The following is a 23,269-nucleotide window of genomic DNA, read 5'->3' as shown; positions in this document are numbered from 1 at the left end:
TGTTAAAAAAAATGCAGTCGCCATCGACGTGATCATGCACGGTGACAGCACAGTTCTGAAGGCATGCGGCCAACTCGTGCACCGAGTCAAAACGAAACTACTCTTTGCCGCTACCATTGCAGACGAAACTGTGGTCGTTATTGCAGCGATCAGCCATGACGGCTACGCATTTTTGAAGTCACATGCGACCATTGCGGTTTCATGTGAGGTGGTAAATGGATAAATGCACAAATAGACGCGAAGCGTTTAGCGTTTCTATCCTTCCCGTATGGTTTCCGCTGATGACTGTGGTGGTGCAGACTCAGCCACTTTGTTTCAATTGGTCGCTTTTGCTTTTTTGCACTCAGCACTCGCCGGGCTCTGAGGGTTGTTTGAATGAACCTGTGTGCGACTAAATACGTCCGAATGAATGAGAGTTTGATGGTCATTGAATAATGCATACGCATGCAGTGTCCAAAGGGTAAGGCCAAATTATCTTGTTTCCTGAATTATAGGGTTGAATTAACAAGGTTTTGCTGTAAACCCAGCCTTTTTCCGCTTTGTACAGTGATCTTTGTTTTCCCCTTTCCCATTCCCCTGGTGTAGGGTAGCCAACCAGACGTTATTCTGGTTAACCTCCCTGCCTTCTACTTTTCTCTTTCCTCCCTCCCTGTACAGTTTTGTTATACTATATATATACTTTTTAAAGTTGGGGTGGAAATTTTTCTGACATCAATGTTGCACTCTTTGCCTGAAGTGGGATAGCTAAATGTCATTGCTTACTGGCAGAGTCTGTGCGCGTGCAGAATCTGAGGGCACCGGCTCAAACGACTTCGTTCGCAAAGGCACTGTTGCGTTCTTCCAGTCGTGGCTTATACGGATGCCACTCTTTTCTCCTACTGTCTTCGGCCTACGCAGGAGATTTTTAGTGTAGGCTGTAAAGATAACCGGCTCGAATTAGTAGCTTGCTTCAATGTCAGTCTTGCAGTGATGGCTGTTAAGGGCACTTCATCCAACTTTTGTGGCATTTGTTGCAGTTATTGTGTTTATCGTCTTCACTCTTTCTTGGCAGAAGTAGTTGCCAGTAAAGTCCACTCTATTTGTCTCTACTCTTAAACTTAAATCTGGTTCTGCAATATGGAAGTCATCACGCTTCCATTGCCGGCATTTGTTGTTGTACCACTATTGTTCTGCCACCATTGTCATCCCAGTTGTTGCTGTTGTTGGGCCAGCAACTGCTTTTTTTTTAGTACTTAAGGATGTTTTTTTTTGTGAGTGACACTGTACTTTTTGCCAGTCGGCATATGTCGATTCGGCTTCTGCTTGCATTTGTGAATTGCAGTGCCCATTATTTCAAGTGGCTAAGATTAAATAGATGTGTTGTGCAGTCAGGCTGCTCTGTATTTTATTTAAGGACGAAGGCGATGCAGATTAAAAGAAACTCCTGTGCTTTGTTAACTTGTCAGACACCTGCCTTGTCTTGGGGAAAATCGTAGCATTGACAATGTCTGGGTGAGTGCTGTGACCTGTCCTGTGGATGTGCTTGCAGTTCCAACGACATATGGGTCCTAGATCTACAGAGTTATGTGTGGAGCAAGCAGAGGACAACTACACCAAAGCCCTGGCCACGTTATGGCCATTCACAAGTTAGTGTTGTTCCTTTTTTTTTTGTAAATTGAAAAAAAAACATTTTTTTACCTTTTTTTTTTAAATGCATCCCACATTTGTTAGAAGCATGTACTCTAAAGTATTTAAGGTTTCATGTCCACTCACAGCTATTGATATGAAATTATGGCTTCTTTGTTGCCTGTTGAAGTTTGTTGAGTTGCATTGTTGGTGATAAGAAGGAGTGAGTGTGAGGCCTTCAAATAAACATAGTGACTGTGGGCTAAGCAGAAGTGATTGTCGCAGTGTTGCGAGCTTGTGACCGCATGTTTGGTTCAGGTGCCCTTAGCTGTTGCAGTAGAAAGGAGCCACATGGCATGTTTTTATGGCAAGCTGCATAAATGTGTTTCAGATTTCCAGAGCTCTCACTTTAATTTTCTTGGAATGCCTTGTGTTTCTGTTTTGTTAGAATAGGTGCCATGTTCTGTTCTTGGCACCAGTAATACATGTTCTGTATGTGTTACCAAACTTCCACTTTTCTTTATTTCACCACCTGAAGCGTGATAGTCCAGAAATGTGCAGGCATAAGATGAAGTAGACTGACACAAGTCAAGGGTAACCGAAGATTGTTGGGGAAGGCCTTTGTCTTGGAAACTTTCAGCCTTTCTTTGTGTATAATTAATGGTTTGTAAAAGAATTGCTCTTTTATTTAAAGCTTGGTTGTTCTATACCAAAGTAGAGGCTACAGAAGCAAAGGGCTTTGCATCTGTAAATGTAATTGGTGTTTGGAATTTGTTGTTTCAGATTCCCTTGGATGAAAAACACATTCTTGTTGTTGGAGGCTGTGGTGGCCCTAACATGGTATGTATGCGATGCTGTGCTTGTGATGGGCACATTGTTTTGAAAAAATTGGGTGTTGCTATTCATTGCATATGAGCACATTGTTTTCCTGAAGTAGTCCACTTGTGGTACTTACTTTTGATGGTTTGTGATACGATACTTCTGATGGTGATGAATGATGGTTACTTGTGGGCATTATTACCTGAAACAATAACTTGGGGCGTTTTTCTTGCATGAAAATTTATTGCGGAGCCAGGTTTTTGAATTGAACTGCCAGAATGTTGCTCAGTAAGTACATAATAAATAAATCTAAATAAACAAAATAAATCTATATAATGTCTTACGTTGTGCATGGTGCCTTTCTTCTCATGGTTGCTCTAGAAAAAAAAAAATACTGCTATGTTTACCAGCCTGTATTTTTGATGTGCTAGTGTATATGTATGTGCTATAGCCCAAAGTAACTTTCATTTCCACACATTGCTTGTTGCTGCATTGGGGTTTATTTGGATTGCACACATCACTTTTCTTGCTTCACATCTTTCCCACTCGCAGCTTTTGAATGATGTCTGGCTGTTGGAAATTTTTGACAACCCTGAAACGCCATGGAGCTGGAAGGAAGTGACGGTGACAAACAAGGAGCACGCGGCGCCGCAGCTCTCATTCCATCCTGCATGCAAGGTTAGGAACGTGCAGCAATCCTAGATGCCTAGTGACTGTTTCTCTACGTCGCTTGAATGGTAACATCAAATGAAATCGAGCCAATGACCATCGTGTTTAAAAGAGTGCAGGAATGTGCACGAAAAGTGGCAGGGACTTCGGGAAGCTAAACGGAAGGGCAGGTAGTCTTTTGCTTGAAATTGTAGGCTTTCCTGCTGCGAGTGCAGGGATAATGTTAGGTTGACCTATTTGCGACAGTACTGGAAGTAACACTGTTACACAGGTTTACTGCCTCCTTCACTCATGTTCTCAGCAGAAAATCGGCAGCTTAAAAAAAAGGAGTTGCAGGGTTCATTGATGCATTGTTCTTGTCATTCTGATTGCCTCTTTCGTTGCAGGTCGGTGATCGGGTGGTGGTGCTGAGCAAATCACAGCGAGCGTATGCCACGCCCTCTGGGTTGCATCCAGCCGGAATGATGCGAGTGCGGCCGACACATCGCGTGTGGGTGCCTCCGAGCCCTGAACAGCCAGCCAGGTAGGAGAACCTTGAATTGGACTTTATTAATGCGATTAGCATTCTTTGGAAACATATTTTTAGGGTGTTATCTACCTGCTTGTGTCTCTGACCGTTTTTTTGCAAACTTGAGTCAGTGGTCATGGTGCAGCATTGGGATGCTGTGCTGAGGGAACATGGTTCAAAAACCAACCTTTGGACGAACTTGGGCCATTGGGTATGTGTAGCTGTGTATGCGCCATGCTTTATTTAAAAAAGGGGGGGGGGGGGGAGAGTTGTGCGGAATGAAACAGGCAACATATATATTAAAACAGCCTTGTCTGAAAATATAGGCTTTGTGCATGGACTTCGCAGCAGCTCCTCTAGATGACATAGTGTGTTCATTGGAAAACATGAGAGGAACCTGGCAGCATACATGCCTTAAACATGACGCTTTTCAGTTGTGGCAATAAGCTGTATTTGCTACATTGCTTCAATGCTAATCACGTTAACGTTGACATTCATCGTGAGGTGTGCTCTGCCGGAATTTATTTCTTTTTGCTTATTTATAGCTGTAAAGAGGTTCATTCTGTCAGTGTAACTAAAATTTGAGCTATAATGCTTATTGTACAAGATGTTTGGACCACTTCAGTTCAACGCGGGAAGCCGAGGGGCTCGATTTCTTTTGGTACAACCATGTGAAGTCAAGAAAAGCATTGGGGAAATTAAGTTTTCTTAAATTGAAATGTAGAACTAATAAGGAGAGTGGAATCGAAAGTGGATAAATAGCTTGCCATTGGTGGGAGGTGAGCCCAAATCTTCCGATTTACGCATACGATGCTCTACCACTTAGCTACCATGGCTGGACAGGCTGGTAAAGTTTCTCAAGGTGGGAATTGGCATGTGCTCTGCAAAATCACAAGCAAAAATATTCTGCAAGATCTGCTGAACTTTCAGCAGATTCTCATTCTAGACCATGGACGACTGTGAACGTCACTTCTTTAGTGCCAGTACTGCTTTATGACTGCCTTGGGCACCGTGGTTTTGTGAGGTTTGATGACTATGCTGCTCTTTTATAGAAGGCAACAAGTACTCTGGGAAGGACAAAAACTGAACATGATCAATGCTAAGTACATTAAAGGTGACTCTTCACTGTTAAGCATTGAACAAAGCATTGTGTGACATTTGAAATTCCAGTTATGTCATAGATTGCTTCTGCAGGTTATGTGCTACCACTTCAGAAAATTCACGATGATCAAGTGGGTCTGAAAAATTGTTTGGCAACTGGGTGTCAGACTGAAGGTGTTTGAGCACAGGCAAACATGAGGACAAAAGAAAGTGCATTAGACGCACAAGCGCCTATGTGTCCATGTGCCTTCTTTTGCTCTCATGTCTCCCTCTGCTCGACCAGCTTTAGCCAAGATGTGCTACCAAGCCCACATCACCACCCTTATGTATCAGAGTTTCTGTTGCTGTACGCGACAGTTCCTAAAGATTTCCAGTCATTTTCCATCACCTTCCTATGAAATTTTGCCATAATGTATAAGTAATTTTACTGACTGCATAGCTAAGTCAGCTTTCTCATTGTTCATCATGAATGTAATGGCAGAGCAAAAAGACTGACACTGTCTGCAGTAATAGCCAAACAAGCCGTGCATGACTGTCAAAGTTGTGGCGAGTGATTTCTACTGTCTTCTTGACTAAAGGCATGGGGTGTCAATGCTGCCCTTCTAAGGTGTTGTGCTTTTGCAAATTTAAACTAGGGAGCATTGTGAAAGAGCTACAGCTACAAGGGATTGTCTGGACTCTTGTGCGTATACCTATGTCTAGATATTCTGAAATTTCTGGATAATCATAAACACATATAGTTTATAAAGCTTTACCAATGTTTTTCAGATTTCATTTGATTCATTCATTTGATTTGATTCATTCATTTGAGCCCAATACAATACCATCCAAGTTTTATTGCATCTTTATTACTTGCTCTTGCAACGTTTGGGCCTTTTGCTTGAGGAAATTGCTTATCTCATTTGTCTTTCTGTGTTTCCAGGCCTCAGCCGAGTGATAGTCAGCGGGATGCATGCGTCAATGGAACCCGGGGCGTTCTGAAGAGGCCTCTTGAGTCACTGCCTTCATCGTCTTCCTCACCATCTACCTCATCTTCACCTAGCCAGCCCTCCACGTCAAACCAGGGCCCATCAGATTTTGCGCTTCCTGGTCAGTGCCCTTTCGTTGTTTCTCATTAATGCCATTCACCCACTGAAACGTTCACACTACAGTGAAACTTTGTTAATACGTACCCACTTAATTTGTAATTGTGGTTTAAACGTAGTCGCGGAGATTCCCCTACCCAAACCCCATTGAACACCAAGTATTGGCTGACAGCTTTAAGCCGTAGTCGCTCAGTGCCCACCAAAAAGTTAGTGCATACTATTTTCTTTCTTGTTCTACACGTACAGACACAAAATTGGCAAAATCTCATGTGCACAGACGTTTGATTCTTGAGTTGCAACACCCAGATGGCAGCCGCCAGCGATAGTGATGTTAAAACATGGCCACTATGACTTCTTTCCCGTTCATACAGCTGTTGCTGATCGCAGTGCACAAGAGCATGGCCTTCGAGATTGGCTTCCTATAATGCGAAGAAGCTGCCAGTAGGGGTGCAAATTCACTGTTGTCGTCAAACCCACTCCAATCCAATTAAAATAGTAACCGTGCAAAAGCACACTTTAAAAAAAAAGGTGCGTAGGCCAACGTGAAAAATGTGTCTCCATCTGTCCGTCCCGTAAGATGACCGCTTTCAAGATAAAGGCCGCAGCAGCGAGCAACTGTACCTTTAGGCTGCCTGTTGCTTCAATGCTAACGAGGCAGTGAGAACAGAGCACTCACGAAGCTCTCGGCACAAGCCGCACCCTGCCCCTTTCGCAGATCACTTTCGAGATGCGGGGCCGCGAATGCAAAGTGGCGAAAACACAGCATGCAGAGCTATCAGCAATCGGCACTCCGTGTCCACATCGCAAATCGCTTTCAAGATTCAGTCCGCTTGGCCATGCCATATACGCAGGCACCGCCGGTGCACGTTTGATCATGGTTCATAATGGTTTGATGCGGATGGATAAGGCGCTAATGAGCGATAATGGCTTATAATGATTGGAACATCATCAGCGCACCGGGCATTGCTACCTGCAGTACTTTGCCTGTGTTATCAGTGCACCTTGCGCCGCCATCCGCACCAGTTCAGGTTGGCACAGCGCCGTCATTTGTTTGTACTGGCCGGATCAAGTTTCATAACATTGATAATGACGCTAGGTTGCGTGGAGATGAGCAAGTGGCACAATGCTTATGCATACTTAGACAACTCCCTGAGAAGTTCCTGCATGAATTTTTTTTTCTTCATTCCACCAATCTGTTTGCAGTCGTGGTGTTGTGGGGTTCAAAGGTCTTTACTGTGGCGTGTCGTGTTTATGTTATCGAGACGATGACGTTGTTACATCTGTGGAATTACCGGATAGCGACAGTGTTGCCGCCGTCGCACCTCGCCCATCTTCAAGCGAAAGTGATGATGACGACGACGATGTGGAAGTGGACGACGGCCCTTCATTATCTGACGTGTCATGCAAGCTTTCTCAGCGAAGCGGGGCGTCGTGGAAAAACTCGCTTGCGGCCTTACCGAGTTCGAAGGTTAATTCACACATTGTTTAGTGCATACCTAAATGTTGTTCTCGGCCGACTACGTATCAACAAGGTTTGACTGTACTAAAATTGGAAACTGACGTGCTGAATGTACTGGAGAAGTCATCAGAACAACGGCGAAAGCTGTTTATGGTAGGATGAAAATGACGCTGCAATTGGAACATGTGTCCACACTAATGAACATGTGACTTTGTGAGTTGGCTTTTCTTGTGGGCAGAAACGTGCGTGCTCTGACCTCTTTCATCCTGAAACATGGTTACAACTATTGATGTCCATTGCTTGTCCTGTGCCGTTGCATGTTTGTGTTTCGACTTTTCTTAGCATTGTAACAATGTTTTATAATGCTTTGAACCAACTTGCCCAACTTTAAGCAACAGTAACATGTTCATTCTGTTGACAGTGTCTATCAGATAGTGGACTGCGCTATTGATTTGGGGAAAAAATCTTTGCATGTAACAATGCCAACCCTGTGAATCTGGTGCTTCAAAACTGTCTATGAAGTACCATATTTACTCGCATAATGATCGCATCCCTGAATTTTGTTGCCAAAATTCGATTTTATTTCTTTCCCATCTAATGGTCGCACCCCGAACTTGTCGCAACGATATGTCGTGTGCCAAGTCTAGCTAACGATGATCACGCTTACCATTTGTCGAATGCTGTCAAATGCTACGTGAACGACTCTTGAAGACATACGAAGCGGTCTGCACACACCAAACATTCTTAAGCAGATGCCCCATGTCATTCCTTTCATCACTTTCCGCACTTCCGTGAAAAAAAGAAGCTACAACCAAACTTGCCTTGGCTTTATTACTCGTAGGCCTCATAATGGTTTTGGCCAACAACGACAAAAAAGGCGCCTTTCGCCCACCCTTATCGGAAACATGCCATATTAGGATAGTAGTGAAGACAAATGCCGCAGTTTCTGCAGCATCTCTGTTTCTGTCCCCTCAAAGTGGACATGGATGTGTTATTGTCACAAACTTGCCAATATTAATGATATTACTCAAAACTGATATGGAAGAAACTGTTTCAATGCGTGTAATGTACTCACGAGGAAAAAAAAAAGTCGCGTTCGGCGCATTCGGCTTGCTCCGTCAGCAGCCATTTTAGTTTTGGTGTCCCACACTACAGTGTACTATAGTGTACTGTTGCGGTCACCGAACGCCAGCTTCTACAGCCCATTTCCCTTTTGCGTCGATGGCTTCGGAAAGCACAGCCAGCGAAGCAAGCGGAGCCTGTCGAGCTGGCATCGGCAGGCTTGTGTATGCGTACAGGTCTTGGAGGCCATGCTTTGGTTCAGATAGTTTTGTTCATTCCCGTGAGGTGGCGCTGCAAAAATTATTGTTCAATGTTAAAAAATTTAATTTTGTTGTTATTCCTCCATGTTGTGGTGCACTGTTTCTTGCATTACATAGCAACGGAAGCAAGTATTAAGCAGCAGTAAAAATAATGTAAACATCAATGCGCGAAGTATTAAATAAAAGATGAATACACTACCCCTTGCTGATATTCGAACCCCGGTCTTTTGCGTGGGAAGCAGACATTCTACCTCTGCACCACACCGCATGAGTGCTACCGATCGCAGCGCCCCCTATGGCGTTACGGTCGTTTTGGCTTCACGTTTGGAAGCTCGTTCCGGGCACTATCATTATGTGAGTAAATACGATAAGGGCTTTCAAGTGAAACTAATGACCACCATTACAAGACTTTTCAAGTGAATGAAAATTTATTTAGTTGCAAATTCTGAGCTTTTCATATCTATCTAACCTTGGATAACTGATTTTATGCATCATGATGAGGTTTAATTAGTGGAAACATACTATAGTAGGTTGGAGTGAAGCTCTTAAAGCAGCCTCTATGTTCATGTTTTTTCTGCCTCCGTGTCTCTTTCCTAACCTGTTTGAAACGTAACCATATTTTTCATTCGTCAATGTAAAAGCATTTGTAAACAATTCTTGCACACAGGCTCATCTACAGCCAGCAGTTCCAGTTGCGATGAAGAGGATGAAACGAGTGATGATATGGCAAGGAGGTTGTCCTCAAAGAAGACGGCTATATCCACAGTTGGCAGTGCCCGCCCATCGGTACGCCCCAATGCCCGGCACAATCGGCAAAGGCAGCTGGAGTTGCTCGACCGTATGGAGCAGAGGCTCAAGGCCCTTAGAGCAGGAGGGTAAGTACATCTAGTTCTCAATGCCTGCTGATTGGTCACTCTATAGAAATTAAGAAATGTTAAACCCATTTAAAACCATAATGCGTGTGCACATTTGAATATTGCTCGGAAAGCTATGTATCATTTGTTGCAGCTTACATAACTTCTGTCACTTATGCATGGGCATCACCAAAATCCCCTTAGTTATATATGGGCTCGTTTGTGAAACAATTCAGTCTTGTTTTCTGCTACTGCTGGTGCATTCTACAGACTAACTGTGCAATCATAAACCAAAAGGGATGCTTAAATGCGAGTTGTATACCACATTAAACGCTATGGTGTAACTTAATGTGTAAGCAAAATTTACACCTTAAGGGTGAATTGTGGTACAGTTAAATCTCGATATAACGAAGTCGGTAAACTCAGAAATTTGCTTCTTTATATTGAAATTACGTTGTAGTGAAATTGACATTTTATGCAAATAAAATTTTTCTTACATGAAAAGGGGCTGCAGAATTTTCCGAATTATTAGGCAATCGAAAAAAACAAATTTGTATGAGAAAACAATTCATTTTGATAAATTTGGGAGTTGGTAACGAATGATATGGTTTCATGACACGTACGTCAACAATATCATCCCATTGGCAGTATGAATTAAGCGAAGCCAGCTATGCTTTTGTGTGTACTCCGCCCCCATGGCTGATAGTGTCGCCCGCAGTGGGATGGCACTGTCATCAAAAATGCCGGAAGTGGGGAGAAAATTCTTGATCTACCTCTTGCTCCAACGAGTCACCAAACTTAAAATTACCCAACCTCCCATACTAAATGGCATGCCCACAATACAGCATACCCACTCTTACCACACGCGGCATATTGCCTCTAAAGCAGCGTGTGCGGCTGCGTATGTGCTCAGCCACACTTACAGCTCTGCGCAGCCACGGTCGAGACGCTCGCCAGAAATCATGAGCATGCCAATTTACCCCCTTTCCCTGCCCCTTGCACACACTTGAATGCATTACCGCAAACTCACTCTCCTCCTCTTCTTTCCCTCTGCTCGCACGAGAAGGTGGCACTCGTGAAGCCACCACCTTTCTTGCCTCACCCTCCCACACTTTCACTCATACCTAAAGCACAGTGTATGGCAGGCACGTACCCAGGGGGGGGCCCGGGGGGGCCCGGGCCCCCCCCCCGAAATTAAGTGGCATACCCTCCCCCCCCCCCCTCCCCACCCACGCCACCACTCCTCACACATTCCTAAAGCGCCGCCAGATCAATGTTGAGACTTGGCAGCTACTAATCGGTCAGCATTATGCTGCCTTTTTCACTCCTTTTAGATATCGGTAGTTCTCGGCATCTCTTGTAATGTGAAGGACAGTTTTCTCACAGATTCCGCACCCGTGCGATTAACTCGATATGCGTTCAGTTGTCACCATCTATTCAACCGTCACGCGCATAGCTGTTGCTTTTGTTAGCTCAACCTTCTTTGTTTAGGCTGATCCTGGGACCAGGAAAGGGATGTGGCTGTTACTGAGCTGGTCTGTACTCTCGTGGAACGAGTTGCGGCCGGAGTAAACGCCAGTTGCGTTTAACTTATCCCTTTGCTTCATTATTTCCTTGAGTTACGGCTCACCGCGAGGCTGACAGATGCCCGCAACCATATACACGTGATATGGGTTAGATAAGATGGGAAATAAAATAATGTGAAAGTGCGTCCATCATGAAACCCTGCAATAACCCTTAAACCCATAAGCAAGATGACTGTCGCCCGTTACCTCGTCTGTTTTTGCCTAATTGTATAGCACTTTTCGTGCAAAACTGGCAACTGGAAACAAAAATCGCAAGGAGATGAGAAATAAGCGATCTACTAATGGAGAGAGCCAGGGCGACAACCAAACTGCAAGGAAAATCGAATAATAAAAATGTTAACCGTTATTTATGAGAATATTTATGGATCAACATCTTTTTATTTAAAGAGGAAGTAGAGAAAACGCTGAATGACGCTTCTACAGTTATCGGTCGAACCGCCTCACGTAGCCACTTCTCTGCTGTGCTTATGTGGGTGTTCATCTAACCTTTCGCGGTGAGCGCAGTACATCTAGAATCACAGAGTCCTGCGCTCTACGCGGTTGTGTGCGACTGGCGGCCGCACAGCGTTACGCTATTCGCGGAACTGTCAAAACTGATCAACAAGGCGAAAATAACTGATATTCGAAACTATAACACGAGAAAGACTGAAGAAGTTGTAAAAAATGAACGCAGCCTGAAATCAGTAAAAAAGAAACCTGGCTTGGGACAAACCATGACTAAAATATAATATCATCAGCAATCTCGAAGATATAGTAAAAACAGCGGAAAAATTCTAAGCTGACCTGTATACAGTACTCAGAGTAGACACGATACCTCACTTAGAAACAGTAATGAACAGGATACGGAAACTCTCCTATAACTAGCGATGAGGTCAGAAGGGCCCTGCAAGAAATGAAACGATGAAGAGCGGGAAGAGAATGCGGAATAACAGTCGATTTAATCAAAGATGGAGGAAACATAATGCTTGGAAAACTGGCGGCTCTTTATACAAAGTGTCTATCGACTGCAAGGGTCCCAGAAAACTGGAAGAATGCAGATATTATACTAATCCACAAAAAAAGAGACGTTAACGAATTGAAAAACTATAGGACCATTAGCTTGCTCCCAGTATTATATAAAATATTTACCAAAATAATCTCCAATAGAATAAGGGCAGCACTGGATTTTGTCAACCAAGGGAAGAGGCTAGCTTCAGGAAGAGATACTTTACAATGGATCACATCCATGTCATCACTCAGGTTATTGCGAAATCCGCAGAGTACAATAAGCCTCTTTACGTGGCTTATATACATTACGAAAAGGCATTTGATTCAGTAGAGATACCAGCAGTCATAGAGGCACTACGTAATCAAAGAGTACAGAACGCTCACGTAAAAAGCTTGGAAAATATTGCTACATGCGTGTGGTATTTGTTTGCTTAAACGAGGCGCGTGGGCGCTATCACTTCAGAAAAGAGGAGGAAGAGCGAACTGGGCTCGCGCTGTGAATCTAACCGGTCAGCGCTGCAACCGCTGTTCTAAATATAATCTGTAAATAGTTTCTCGTCTTACTGACTCGTCCTTCTCGTAAGAATATCTACAGATGTTCTACAGCTACCTTAATCCTACACAAGAAAAGCAAGGAGATACCTATAGAGAAAGGGGTCAGACAGGGAGTCAATGCTATTCAATGCGTGCTTAGAAGTATTCAAGCTATTAAACTGGGAAGGATTAGGGGTAAACATCGACGGCAAATATCTCAGCAACCTTCGGTTTGCCGATGACATTGTTCTATTCAACAACAATGCAGACGAGTTACAACAAATGATTGGAGACCTTAACTGAGAGAGTGTAAGAGTGGGGTTGAATATTAATATGCAGAAGGCGAAGATAATGATAAATAGTCGGGCAAAGGAACAAGACATCAGGATCGCCAGTTGGCCACTAGAGACTGTGAAGGAGTTCGTTTACCTAGGTCAATTAATCACAGGGAACCCTGATCATGAGAAGGAAATTCACAGAAGAATAAAAATAAGTTGGATCGCATACGGCAGACATTGCCAGCTCCTTACTGGAAGCTTACCATTATTATTGAAAAGTAAGGTGTGCACTCAGCGCATTTTGCCAGTGCTGACATATGGGGCAGAGACTTGAGATCAAGTTAAGAACCGCGCAAAGAGCGATCGAACGAAGATTGCTAGGCATAACGTTAAGAGAGAGAAAGAGAGCGGTTTGGATCAGAGAGCGAACGGGTATAGACGATATTCTAATTGACATCAAGAGGAAGAAATGTAGTTGGGCAGGTCATGTAATGCGCCGGTAAGATAACCGTTGGACCATTAGGGTTACAGAATGGGTACCAAGAGAAGGGAAGCGCAATAGAAGACGGCAGAAAACTATAGATGGTGCGATGAAATTAGGAAATTCGTGGGTGCTAGTTGGAATCGGTTGGCGGCAGGACACGGGTAATTGGAGATCGCAGGAAGAGGCCTTCGTCCTGCAGTGGACATAAAACATGATGATGATGATGATGATGATGATGATGGTGGAGGTAGTGGCCCCCCCCCGAAAAAAAATCCTGGGTACGTGCCTGGTGTATGGGATGCTATAGGATCTTATTGCACTTGGAATTTATACGGAACATGATGCGGCTCCACTTCGATGGTCACTCTTGTTGAGTCGCGCGTGATTTAAAAGGTGCGTTTGCAAGCAGCTGCTAGTAATTCAATCATTTGATCATCTGCGTCCGTGAAGTTTCCATTTATTGTCTCGGAATTCCTTTGTGGCGGAAGTGAAATGTCATTATATTGAAATTGCATACAAACACTCTTTGTTATAGAGTGAACCTGGTTACATCAAACTCGCCAAAAAAGGCCTATCAGTTCGATATAGGGCATAATTCGATATAAGCCTGCTGAAGAAATGGACGTCATAAAAGCACATACCATTTATAAAAGCACTTTATTGATGAAACTAGCTTAGTTTGGCATGAAAATGTCTTGTATCTTCTTCCGCTTGGGCAACTTCACTGCCTGTGACGGCACACACTTTGTCTCCACCTTGTCTAAGGAGTTGGAGCAGCTGAAGCTGCGACCTTCCACATTCGCACAGAGCGCCGGACTAGTGCAAGTGCACCAATCACCTCGAAAGATGTGGGCAAAGGATTGTTGTTACTTTCCTCATTGTGCCTGCTTTCACTTGTGTTTGGTGCGATGTTGGCAATGTAGTCTTTGTTTTGAAAACTCTCCCGTGTTTGCGACACCACCAACCGCACTCACGAACTCGTCGACCGTTGAGCCGTCAATGGCTTCCGGAAATTGTGACAGCTCGCTCCAAACTTCGGTGGCACCGGCAATGGCTTTGTCACACTCACGAGCATTTTCAGAGTCATCACCGGGCACGCAGAAACTGGCACGTCTGAAGCAGTTTCGGATGAACTACTTATACACGGCTGCCTTGACATCATGGCCGTGCGTACGCATCGGACGCCACAGGCACCATGTCGTTTGTCCGCTTTAGCCCTAATCTCCCCCTCATTCTTCAAGATATTGTTGCGGGAAGAAAGCAGGCCCACGAGTGTAAAATAACTTATATTTACAAATGATGGATATGGCGTTCAGGCAACCGCCAGACTTCGTCTTTCTCTAGTCCAATTCAACGTCTTCCTTCACTTCACCGTAACATCACCCTCCCGGTGGGGGAGCTCCGTCCCGGTGCAAGTTAAACAGCCTCACTTATTGGGGGGACATAGGGCTTGAGCCTGGTGACGTGAACAACATCACTGGTTAAGTTGGGAGGCACGGAAGGCTGACCGAGTGGGGCGATCTCGTAGGTCACGTCGGACAGTTGGCGTAAGATCTGGTACGGACCAGAAAAACGGGACAGTAATTTTTCCGACAAGCCGACACGACGTGAAGGCGTCCAGAGAAGGACAAGGGAACCAGGTGAAAAATGGTGGTCTCGGTGCCGAAGGTCGTAGCGTCGCTTTTGAGAAGCTTGCGAGACTGTGAGGCGATGACGGGCGACATCTCGGGCCTGGGCGGCTAAGTCAATAGCATCGCGAGCGTAAGCAGTGCTGGGTGACTGTACTGCGGAAGGTAGCAACGTGTCAAAAGGCAAGGTGGGGTCGCGGCCGTACAAAAGGAAAAATGGTGAAAATCCGGCAGTGTCGTGACGGGACGAGTTGTATGCGAAAGTGACGTATGGTAAAGCGACGTCCCAGTCGCGGTGATCGTTGGAAACGTACATGGCGAGCATTTCAGTGAGTGTGCGGTTGAGTCGCTCGGTGAGGCCGTTCGTTTGAGGGTGGTACGCGGTAGCAATCCGATGTTCTGTAGAACAGGAGCGGAGCAGATCATCAACGACCTTCGATAGAAAGTAGCGGCCGCGATCCGTCAGCAACTGGCGAGGGGCGCCGTGGTGCAGGATGACGTCTTTTAGTAAGAAGTCGGCGACATCTGTAGCGCAGCTGGTTGGCAGGGCTCGTGCGATGGCATATCTAGTGGCATAATCGGTTGCTACAGCAATCCATTTGTTTCCTTTGATGGAAATTGGAAACGGACCAAGGAGGTCGAGGCCCACACGGAAGAAGGGCTCTGTAGGTATATCAATGGGTTGAAGCAAACCAGCGGGAGGCATAGCAGGCGTCTTCCGGCGCTGACACAGGTCGCAAGAAGCGACATAACGGCGCACAGAGCGATAAATGCCAGGCCAGAAGAAGCGGCGCCGCAGGTGGTCGTAAGTACGAGTGACGCCCAGATGTCCAGCAGTAGGAGCGTCATGAAGTTGCTGGAGCACGGTGAGTCGAAGGTGCTTGGGGACGACTAGGAGGAGTTCCGGGCCGTCAGGACGAACGCTACGACGGTATAAAGTTCCATCGCGCAAGGTGAACATCCGAAGGGACGGGTCATTGGGCGAGGAGCTTAGGCGTTCCATAAGTGTTCGAAGAACAGGATCCTTGCGCTGCTCGTCGCCAATGTGGAGGAAGCCGGAGAGGGACAGAATACTGATGTCCGAGTCTGCATCGGTATCGTCCGGTTGATCCACGGGATTGCGGGACAGGCAGTCAGCGTCTTTATGCAGGCGTCCTGACTTATATATAATAGAAAATGTATATTCTTGTAGGCGCAATGCCCAACGTGCAAGTCGTCCAGTTGGGTCCTTCAAAGAGGAGAGCCAGCAGAGGGCGTGATGGTCGGTGACAACGCAGAAGCTCCGACCGAAAAGGTACGGGCGAAATTTCGCGACCGCCCATACGAGCGCGAGACATTCTCTCTCAGTAATGGAGTAATTTCGCTCGGGCGTGGAAAGGCGGCGGCTAGCGTAAGCGATGACACGGTCTTGGCCCTGTTGACGCTGAGCGAGGACAGCGCCGATGCCATGACCACTCGCGTCAGTTCGTACTTCAGTGGGCGCAGAAGGGTCAAAGTGGGAGAGAATCGGGGAAGTGGTAAGCCGCTCAATCAGGGTAGAGAAGGCTTTCTCCTGTAGCGGGCCCCAAGAGAAAGAGGCGTCTTTCGTAAGAAGGTCAGTGAGAGGGTGAGCGATGTCCGCAAAATTTTTCACAAATCGCCGAAAATAAGAGCATAAGCCCAGAAAACTACGGACATCGTTCGTTGAACAAGGTACAGGAAAATTTCGCACGGCGTGAACTTTCTGTGGATCAGGTTGGATTCCGGCGGCGTTGACGAGATGACCAAGCATGTTAATTTCACGGCGACCGAAATGGCACTTGGAGGAGTTTAGCTGAAGGCCAGCCCTGCGAAACACGGAGAGTATGGTTGTGAGGCGCCGCAGGTGGCTCTCAAAGTTCGGCGAAAACACAATCACATCGTCGAGGTAACACAGGCATGTAGACCACTTCAAGCCGCGCAAGAGAGAGTCCATCATGCGCTCGAATGTAGCTGGCGCATTGCATAATCCAAAGGGCATGACTTTAAATTGGTACAGACCGTCCGGTGTGACAAAGGCGGTTTTCTCGCGGTCCATCTCATCGACGCTAATCTGCCAATAGCCGGAGCGGAGGTCAATTGATGAAAAGTATTGGGATCCGTGAAGGCAGTCAAGAGCGTCATCAATGCGAGGCAAGGGATAAACATCCTTCTTTGTTATCCGGTTGAGGTGACGGTAGTCAACGCAGAAGCGCCACGAGTTATCTTTTTTCTTTACTAAGACAACCGGTGATGCCCACGGGCTACTGGAGGGTTCAATGATGTCCTTGTCCATCATCCTGTCTACTTCTTTCTGTATGATGGCCCTTTCTGTTGCCGAGACACGATATGGCCGCCTATGAATGGGGCTGGCGTCACCGGTGTTGATGCGATGCGTGACAACAGATGTCTGGCCAAGTGGACGGTCGTCCAAATCAAAGATGTCCCGATAAGATGACAGGAGATGACGAAGAGCTGTTGTTTGCTCGGAAGGAAGGTCGGGGGCGATCATCTTAGAAACATCGTCCGCAGGCGTCGAGTACGAAGGAGTGGATGACAAAGGTCCGTTCGTACTGAGGAAGGATTCAGAGGTCAAAAAAGAAATCTGAAATTCTTCCAAAGGAGTGATATGCGCTATGGCGATACCGTGTGGCAAAACATGTGACGAGAACCCAAAATTGAGGATGGGCACGCGAGCGCAGTTTTCGCGGATCCGAATTAAGGTGCTCGGTAGGGCAATATTACGCGACAAAACCACGTCAGTAAGCGGCGACAGGACGTACTCGCCATCAGGTACGGGAGGACAGGGCGTCAGCAGGACATTTGTAGCAGCCTGTGGAGACAGCCTTGCAAATTCAGCAGCACATAAGCGGTGTGGAGCACAAGTGGTTGCGTCGGCAGGAAGCGGCAGGTCCAACTGTACAACACCTGCGGAGCAGTCAATTTGGGCAGAGTGTTTCGAAAGGAAGTCGAGGCCGAGAATTAGGTCGTGTGGGCAGTGTTCAAGGACGATAAATAGAACAACGGTATAATGGCCCCCAATGGTCACACGTGCTGTGCACATTCCAAGGACAGGTGACGTACTCCCATCGGCGACTCGCACGGTGCACGGTACGGCGGGGGTCAGAACCTTTTTGAGCCGGCGGCGGAGAGCAGCGCTCATAACTGAAAGCTGCGCTCCTGTATCAACGAGAGATCTAACAGGAACGCCATCGACTTCAATGTCCAGCAGGTTTCCACATGTAGGCAGGGTCAATAGAGGATTTGTGGGCCGGGTCGGAGTTGCAGCTTCACCTCCGGGAGCTGCACCGCCTAGTTTCCCGAAGCGAAGCGACCGGTTGCAGAAGGGGACGAAGAGCGGTGAACGAGAGGCGAACGGGACCTACGACCTTGCGGAGACGGGGATCGGCTGGATCTTGGTGGAGCACTGTCGGCGTTGATGTTCCTAGTCGGCGTATAGGGCGAGAAAGTGCGATTGTCGGGTACTTGGCTGTAGTGACTCGGAGACGACCACCGAGGAGGCGACGACCAGTGGTTGCGGCAATGACGGGCGATGTGTCCAATACCGGAACAATTAAAACAGATGGGTTTATCATCCGCTGTGCGCCATTCAGCTGGGTTGCGACGGGGTGGTGGAAAGCTTTGCGTCCGGGAGCGAGCGGTCGGAGAAATTTGGTAGGTGTTGGTATGGCGGACTGAGCAGAGAGATGGAATGCCCAAACTTGCTATTTCCTCCCGAACGACCGCTTGTATAAGGGAGATAGCGGGTACGCTTTCCCGACAGTCTGAACGAACGGGAGCCGGGGCCATGGCCTCAAGCTCACGGCGAACGATGCGCGTTATTTCTTCCGGTCCTGCGGGCTGAACGAACCGCGGCGGGTCTTCGCAAGAAGATGTCGCGGCGGTATTGGGCAACCGGTCGAAAGTTTGAGTGACGCGGCGGCCCTTCGCTTGTTCGAAGCGCCGGCACTCCTTAATAATTGCATCCACAGTGGCACAATCCTTACACATCAAGAGATTGAAGGCATCGTCTGCAATACCTTTCAATATATGGCCAATCTTGTCTGCCTCGGTCATGTTGTCATCAGCCTTGCGACAGAGGGCCAGCACATCCTGTATGTACACGACATAGGATTCTGTGGACGTCTGAGCGCGGCACGCAAGTTCTTTTTTTGCTGCCAGCTGACGACCGACAGGTCTGCCGAACAGGTCTCGCATTTTTTCTTTGCAAACATCCCAGCTCGTTAGGTCAGCTTCATGTGTGTCATACCATTGCTTCGCAGTTCCCTTCAGATAAAATATTACGTTTGCAAGCATCATTGTAGGATCCCACCTGTTGTTGTCGCACACTCGCTCGTACATCGTAAGCCAGTCCTCGACGTCGACGTTGTCCGTGCCACAAAATGTTCCCGGGTCCCGTGGGTGAGTGAGGATGACCGTGGGCACGGGCTGCCGAGGCGTTGTCGCTTGTGTCGGTTGATTTGCCATTGTGGCAGCAGGTAGATGACGTCCGCTGCGAAGTTCCGTGGTGGTACCCCGCACCTTCCACCAAAATGTTGCGGGAAGAAAGCAGGCCCACGAGTGTAAAATAACTTATATTTACAAATGATGGATATGGCGTTCAGGCAACCGCCAGACTTCGTCTTTCTCTAGTCCAATTCAACGTCTTCCTTCACTTCACCGTAACAATATTGCTGAGAGTGCACCTTGGAATCTTGTATGCTATGGCAACAGCCGACTTCTTACTGCGTTCGACTCAACTTATGATTTCGGTCTTCATGGCGAAAGGCAAATTCATTGTGCTTCGCGCTAGCCATCATGGCAACACTGTGGGAGAAGGCCCACAAGGTGCAAAATAACAAATGAGAAAAGCAGCGAGGCAACTCAGACTTGCTTGCACCACCTTGCATGACGAGGGCACAAGAGCCTCTGATTGCCTGTCTGAGCAAGCGCTGTGGGCGGGCCAGGATCATTTTTGCAGGGGGGGTGTCACTGACTTAACCGACGCAACGCGGTCATGGTAGGGAGAGCGAGTGGATGTAGCTGCGCGGCCAGGCTAAGCCATTTTTGCTGTGTCGGCGGGTTTCCCCGCCACCGCGAGGTAGAGCCAACTTCTGGGGGCACTTTTGCACCACTTGACGTTCGATATATCGGGTGTCGCTGCTATTTTTGTTCGGTGTAAGTGTAATTTTTGTTATATATACTCATAGTAACTATACCGTGTTGAAAAATTGTTCGATATACAGGATAATTCTATGTAAATGGGTTCGATATAGCCGGGTTTGACTGTATTGAGGGTTCTAAATGCATGGTGTTCTATGGACAAGAGGTTATGAAAAGGTAATTGCTTCGTTATATTGAGGTTTAACTGTATACATTTGTCTCAAAGCACCTCTTTGGTTTACAAATGTGTTGCTAGTTTGTAAAGTGCATAGCAGTTTCAGCTGACGGCTGCATTGTTTGGTACATGGGCACTCATAGCTACAGTGTTTTGAATAACACTGCATCTACAATCTTGCCCAGAGTGGTATAATTTGTGTAGACAAAAGAAGTAAATTCAGAGCATGATGTTCTGCCTCTTTTTGATATCCATTAGCTAGGTTGAGCAGTGCCTAGACCAGTGGTTCTCAAACATCTCGCTGCTTAGATACTTGCTTTTTTTGCTTTTTGATTGTAGTCTTAACACACTGATGTGGACTAATTGTGTACAAGTTCTTATGAACCATCACCTGTGCATTGAGTGGCATGCTCTTGTGTGTGAGGCTGGCGCATGCCTTCTTCAATGTGTCCACTTCCATTTTCTTTACTTTATAGCCACCCTTTTTCTTTTATTCTCTCACTTCAATCATTCTCCTCTTCCCCTTTATATATTTTATATGTCCCATTCTTCAGTTATCCTTTTTTCTATGTATTTTTCTTTCTATAACAGGCAGCTGTGCCTCCCAGCTTGCTCTTCTCTCTGCAATTGCTTTAATGTACACAGACCCAATGATTGCTTTTTCGCAGGGCGTCATCTGTGCCAGCACGGAGGCGGCCGACCGTGCCCGTGTGCCCCATGCGGCTGTACGTGCTGGATGTCGGTCAGGTGGCTCAGGAAGGCAAGGCATCGTGGCTGCCACTGCAGCCGCAAGCAGCTGCAACTAGCACTGCTTCCATGGTTGAAGAAGTTATCCTGTACTCGCTGGTGCTTGGACGTGGGGAGCTGATACTTTTTGGTGGCATTCAGGTGAGCACGAACCTTCGTAGTAATGAACCAGGCTCTGTTACTGTGGTGGATAAGGCCTTGGGAAGAGCAGGGAGAAGATTGTCAGCTTGTTGCCGGTTTAGGCGTTTCAACACGCATCACCTACACACTGCATGATATGCAACACTTCTCTTGACCCCTTGTGATACAGTAGATTTCTGTTAATTTGACGCGGGTTGATTCGATCCCGACCGAAGGTCCCTGTTGGCACCCACGCATCTCTATAGGCTGAAACTTTAGTTATTTCATCCAAAAATTGTCCTTCCCTGTATAATTTAACTTGACCAGCCAGCATACACTTGCATGACCCCTATAGTGACCTCTATAGTGATCCCTATAGTGACCCCAATAACGGCCCCTCTTAGTGGCTCCCTTTAGTGGAAGCACATCTCGTTGAAGTGTAGGTAACAGTGAATTCATTGAACACACGTGATCTCCCGCTGAAAATGCCTGTGTTTAGCCTTCCCTAAGAAGATTTTGAAGCAATGAGGAGCTTACAATGTCTGACTACCTCAATTATCCAATTGTAATGTGCACCTTTTTTTTCCAGTTTTTTTGTTTGCAAGAAAATTGGTCTGGAAATTGCCTGCACAGTGCAATCGAATTCGAAACCAGAACCTTGTTCGTGGCGTTTGTGTGCTTTACCGCATAACACAGCTGTATTGAGGCGAAGCTGACCTAAGAGAACTGGCTGCCATTGTACAGCACATCTCGTATTTGGACGACCCCACCGTGCCACCAATTGTAACATGCAGTTATTCTACCGCCCAAATATCTCAAAATATAACTTGGTGCCAATTCTAATGCGGGCATCAAGTAACGAAACCTGAATCGACGTGTACCGTGTTGTAACAATTTTGTGGAATATACAAAGGCAACCAGACATGCGCACAGCTGAACCTTAGCGGCTAGTCGCTATTGGAGTCCGATGATGCCTCCTTTTCACTGTCTGCCGACCACAGAAAGTCATCTTCTGTACCGTTTAATGCATTACAAATGCCACACTTGTTGAAGGCTTGCGAAACCATAGTCTGCGGGAGGGCCTTGCACGCACCCTAAGCCCACCTTATGATGTGTCTGAGTGTCGCTTTCTTCAGACGAGCCATTCGATGGCATTGTTGCTCGCCAGCTTGCATTAAGGTTTCTTTTAGTAAGAATTGGTTTCGTTTTTGATTTTGAGTAGAATTGGTTACGATTGTAATGCATGTGCAAATTTGAACGCACCTTCTATTAAAAAAAGGTGCACATTATAATCACGCAAATGTGGTATTAGACCCTTGCCCATTTTTCTTCCTAAAAGATCTGGTGCGCATTAGATCTCTACTTTGTTCAGGGGCCTTAATGTCATTTATATGTTAGTTTTATACTTTGAACAGATAGAAAGCGGGCCCGCATTTGATTTGGGGGTGTGTTAGAACTGAACACATGCTTCCAAATGAATCAATGGTGCGTTTCGGTGTTTCATCTGGATGTTGTTTAATTTGACCCACCGGATAATTTGATCAATTTTGTTGGTCCCTGTCAGGGTTGAAATAACGGAAGTTGACTGTGCCACTTACAGGGCTAGATATAGAACACATACACAAATAGATGGTGCCCATACTGCACCTCCGGCAGTGGCTTCCCCAGAGTAATGGAAGCCAGTCTGGAAGGCCATGCTCTTCTGTGCTAGCAACACCAAAGGTATTGCATGCGTAATGAAGAACGTGTGAATGCAACTGCAGCAAGTTGTCTTTTCCTTTTTTTTTTATTTCTACATTTCAGTTAAGAATAACAGCTAATTTCCCCTATCCTTTCCCTGGCTTGATTGCCTGTTGGCTTCGTGGGATTGTAACAAACAAAAAAATCGAACCCCTTGGTTCCCATTCTTCCTCTTCCTCTTGATGTCATTGTCATCTTTGAGGATTGTTTTCAACACTGGTCGAACAAGGTGTGTCTCAGGTCAGTGCTTCGATAAGGAGGCTCATTTTCATCATCAGAAAAACAAGATATCTGAGGCTGGAGCCATTGTTCTGACAAGCAGACTCCTCATCATCAAGGCAACAATGTGCTTGGCCTGACATGGATAAGTCCCATTGTCGAAATATTGGATACATTGGACATTCTTTG

At 46.3% G+C, this 23,269-nt stretch overlaps 1 protein-coding gene across 1 annotated transcript in view; it reads left to right on the top strand.

Annotated features, from left to right (window-relative positions):
• LOC135910655 (F-box only protein 42-like) overlaps positions 1-23,269 on the top strand; it is a 40,566-nt gene that overhangs the window by 5,745 nt on the left and 11,552 nt on the right. Inside the window, exons 5-11 of the mRNA XM_065442680.2 lie at positions 1,529-1,625; positions 2,389-2,445; positions 2,977-3,102; positions 3,480-3,616; positions 5,625-5,791; positions 9,236-9,443; positions 20,923-21,142. Coding sequence (XP_065298752.1) covers positions 1,529-1,625; positions 2,389-2,445; positions 2,977-3,102; positions 3,480-3,616; positions 5,625-5,791; positions 9,236-9,443; positions 20,923-21,142 — 1,012 coding nt within the window. The remainder of the gene's footprint in view (positions 1-1,528; positions 1,626-2,388; positions 2,446-2,976; positions 3,103-3,479; positions 3,617-5,624; positions 5,792-9,235; positions 9,444-20,922; positions 21,143-23,269) is intronic.

This window comes from Dermacentor albipictus, chromosome 2, assembly GCF_038994185.2.
Source record: "Dermacentor albipictus isolate Rhodes 1998 colony chromosome 2, USDA_Dalb.pri_finalv2, whole genome shotgun sequence".
NCBI lineage: Eukaryota > Metazoa > Arthropoda > Arachnida > Ixodida > Ixodidae > Dermacentor > Dermacentor albipictus.
This window is presented reverse-complemented; position numbering and strand designations above follow the sequence as displayed.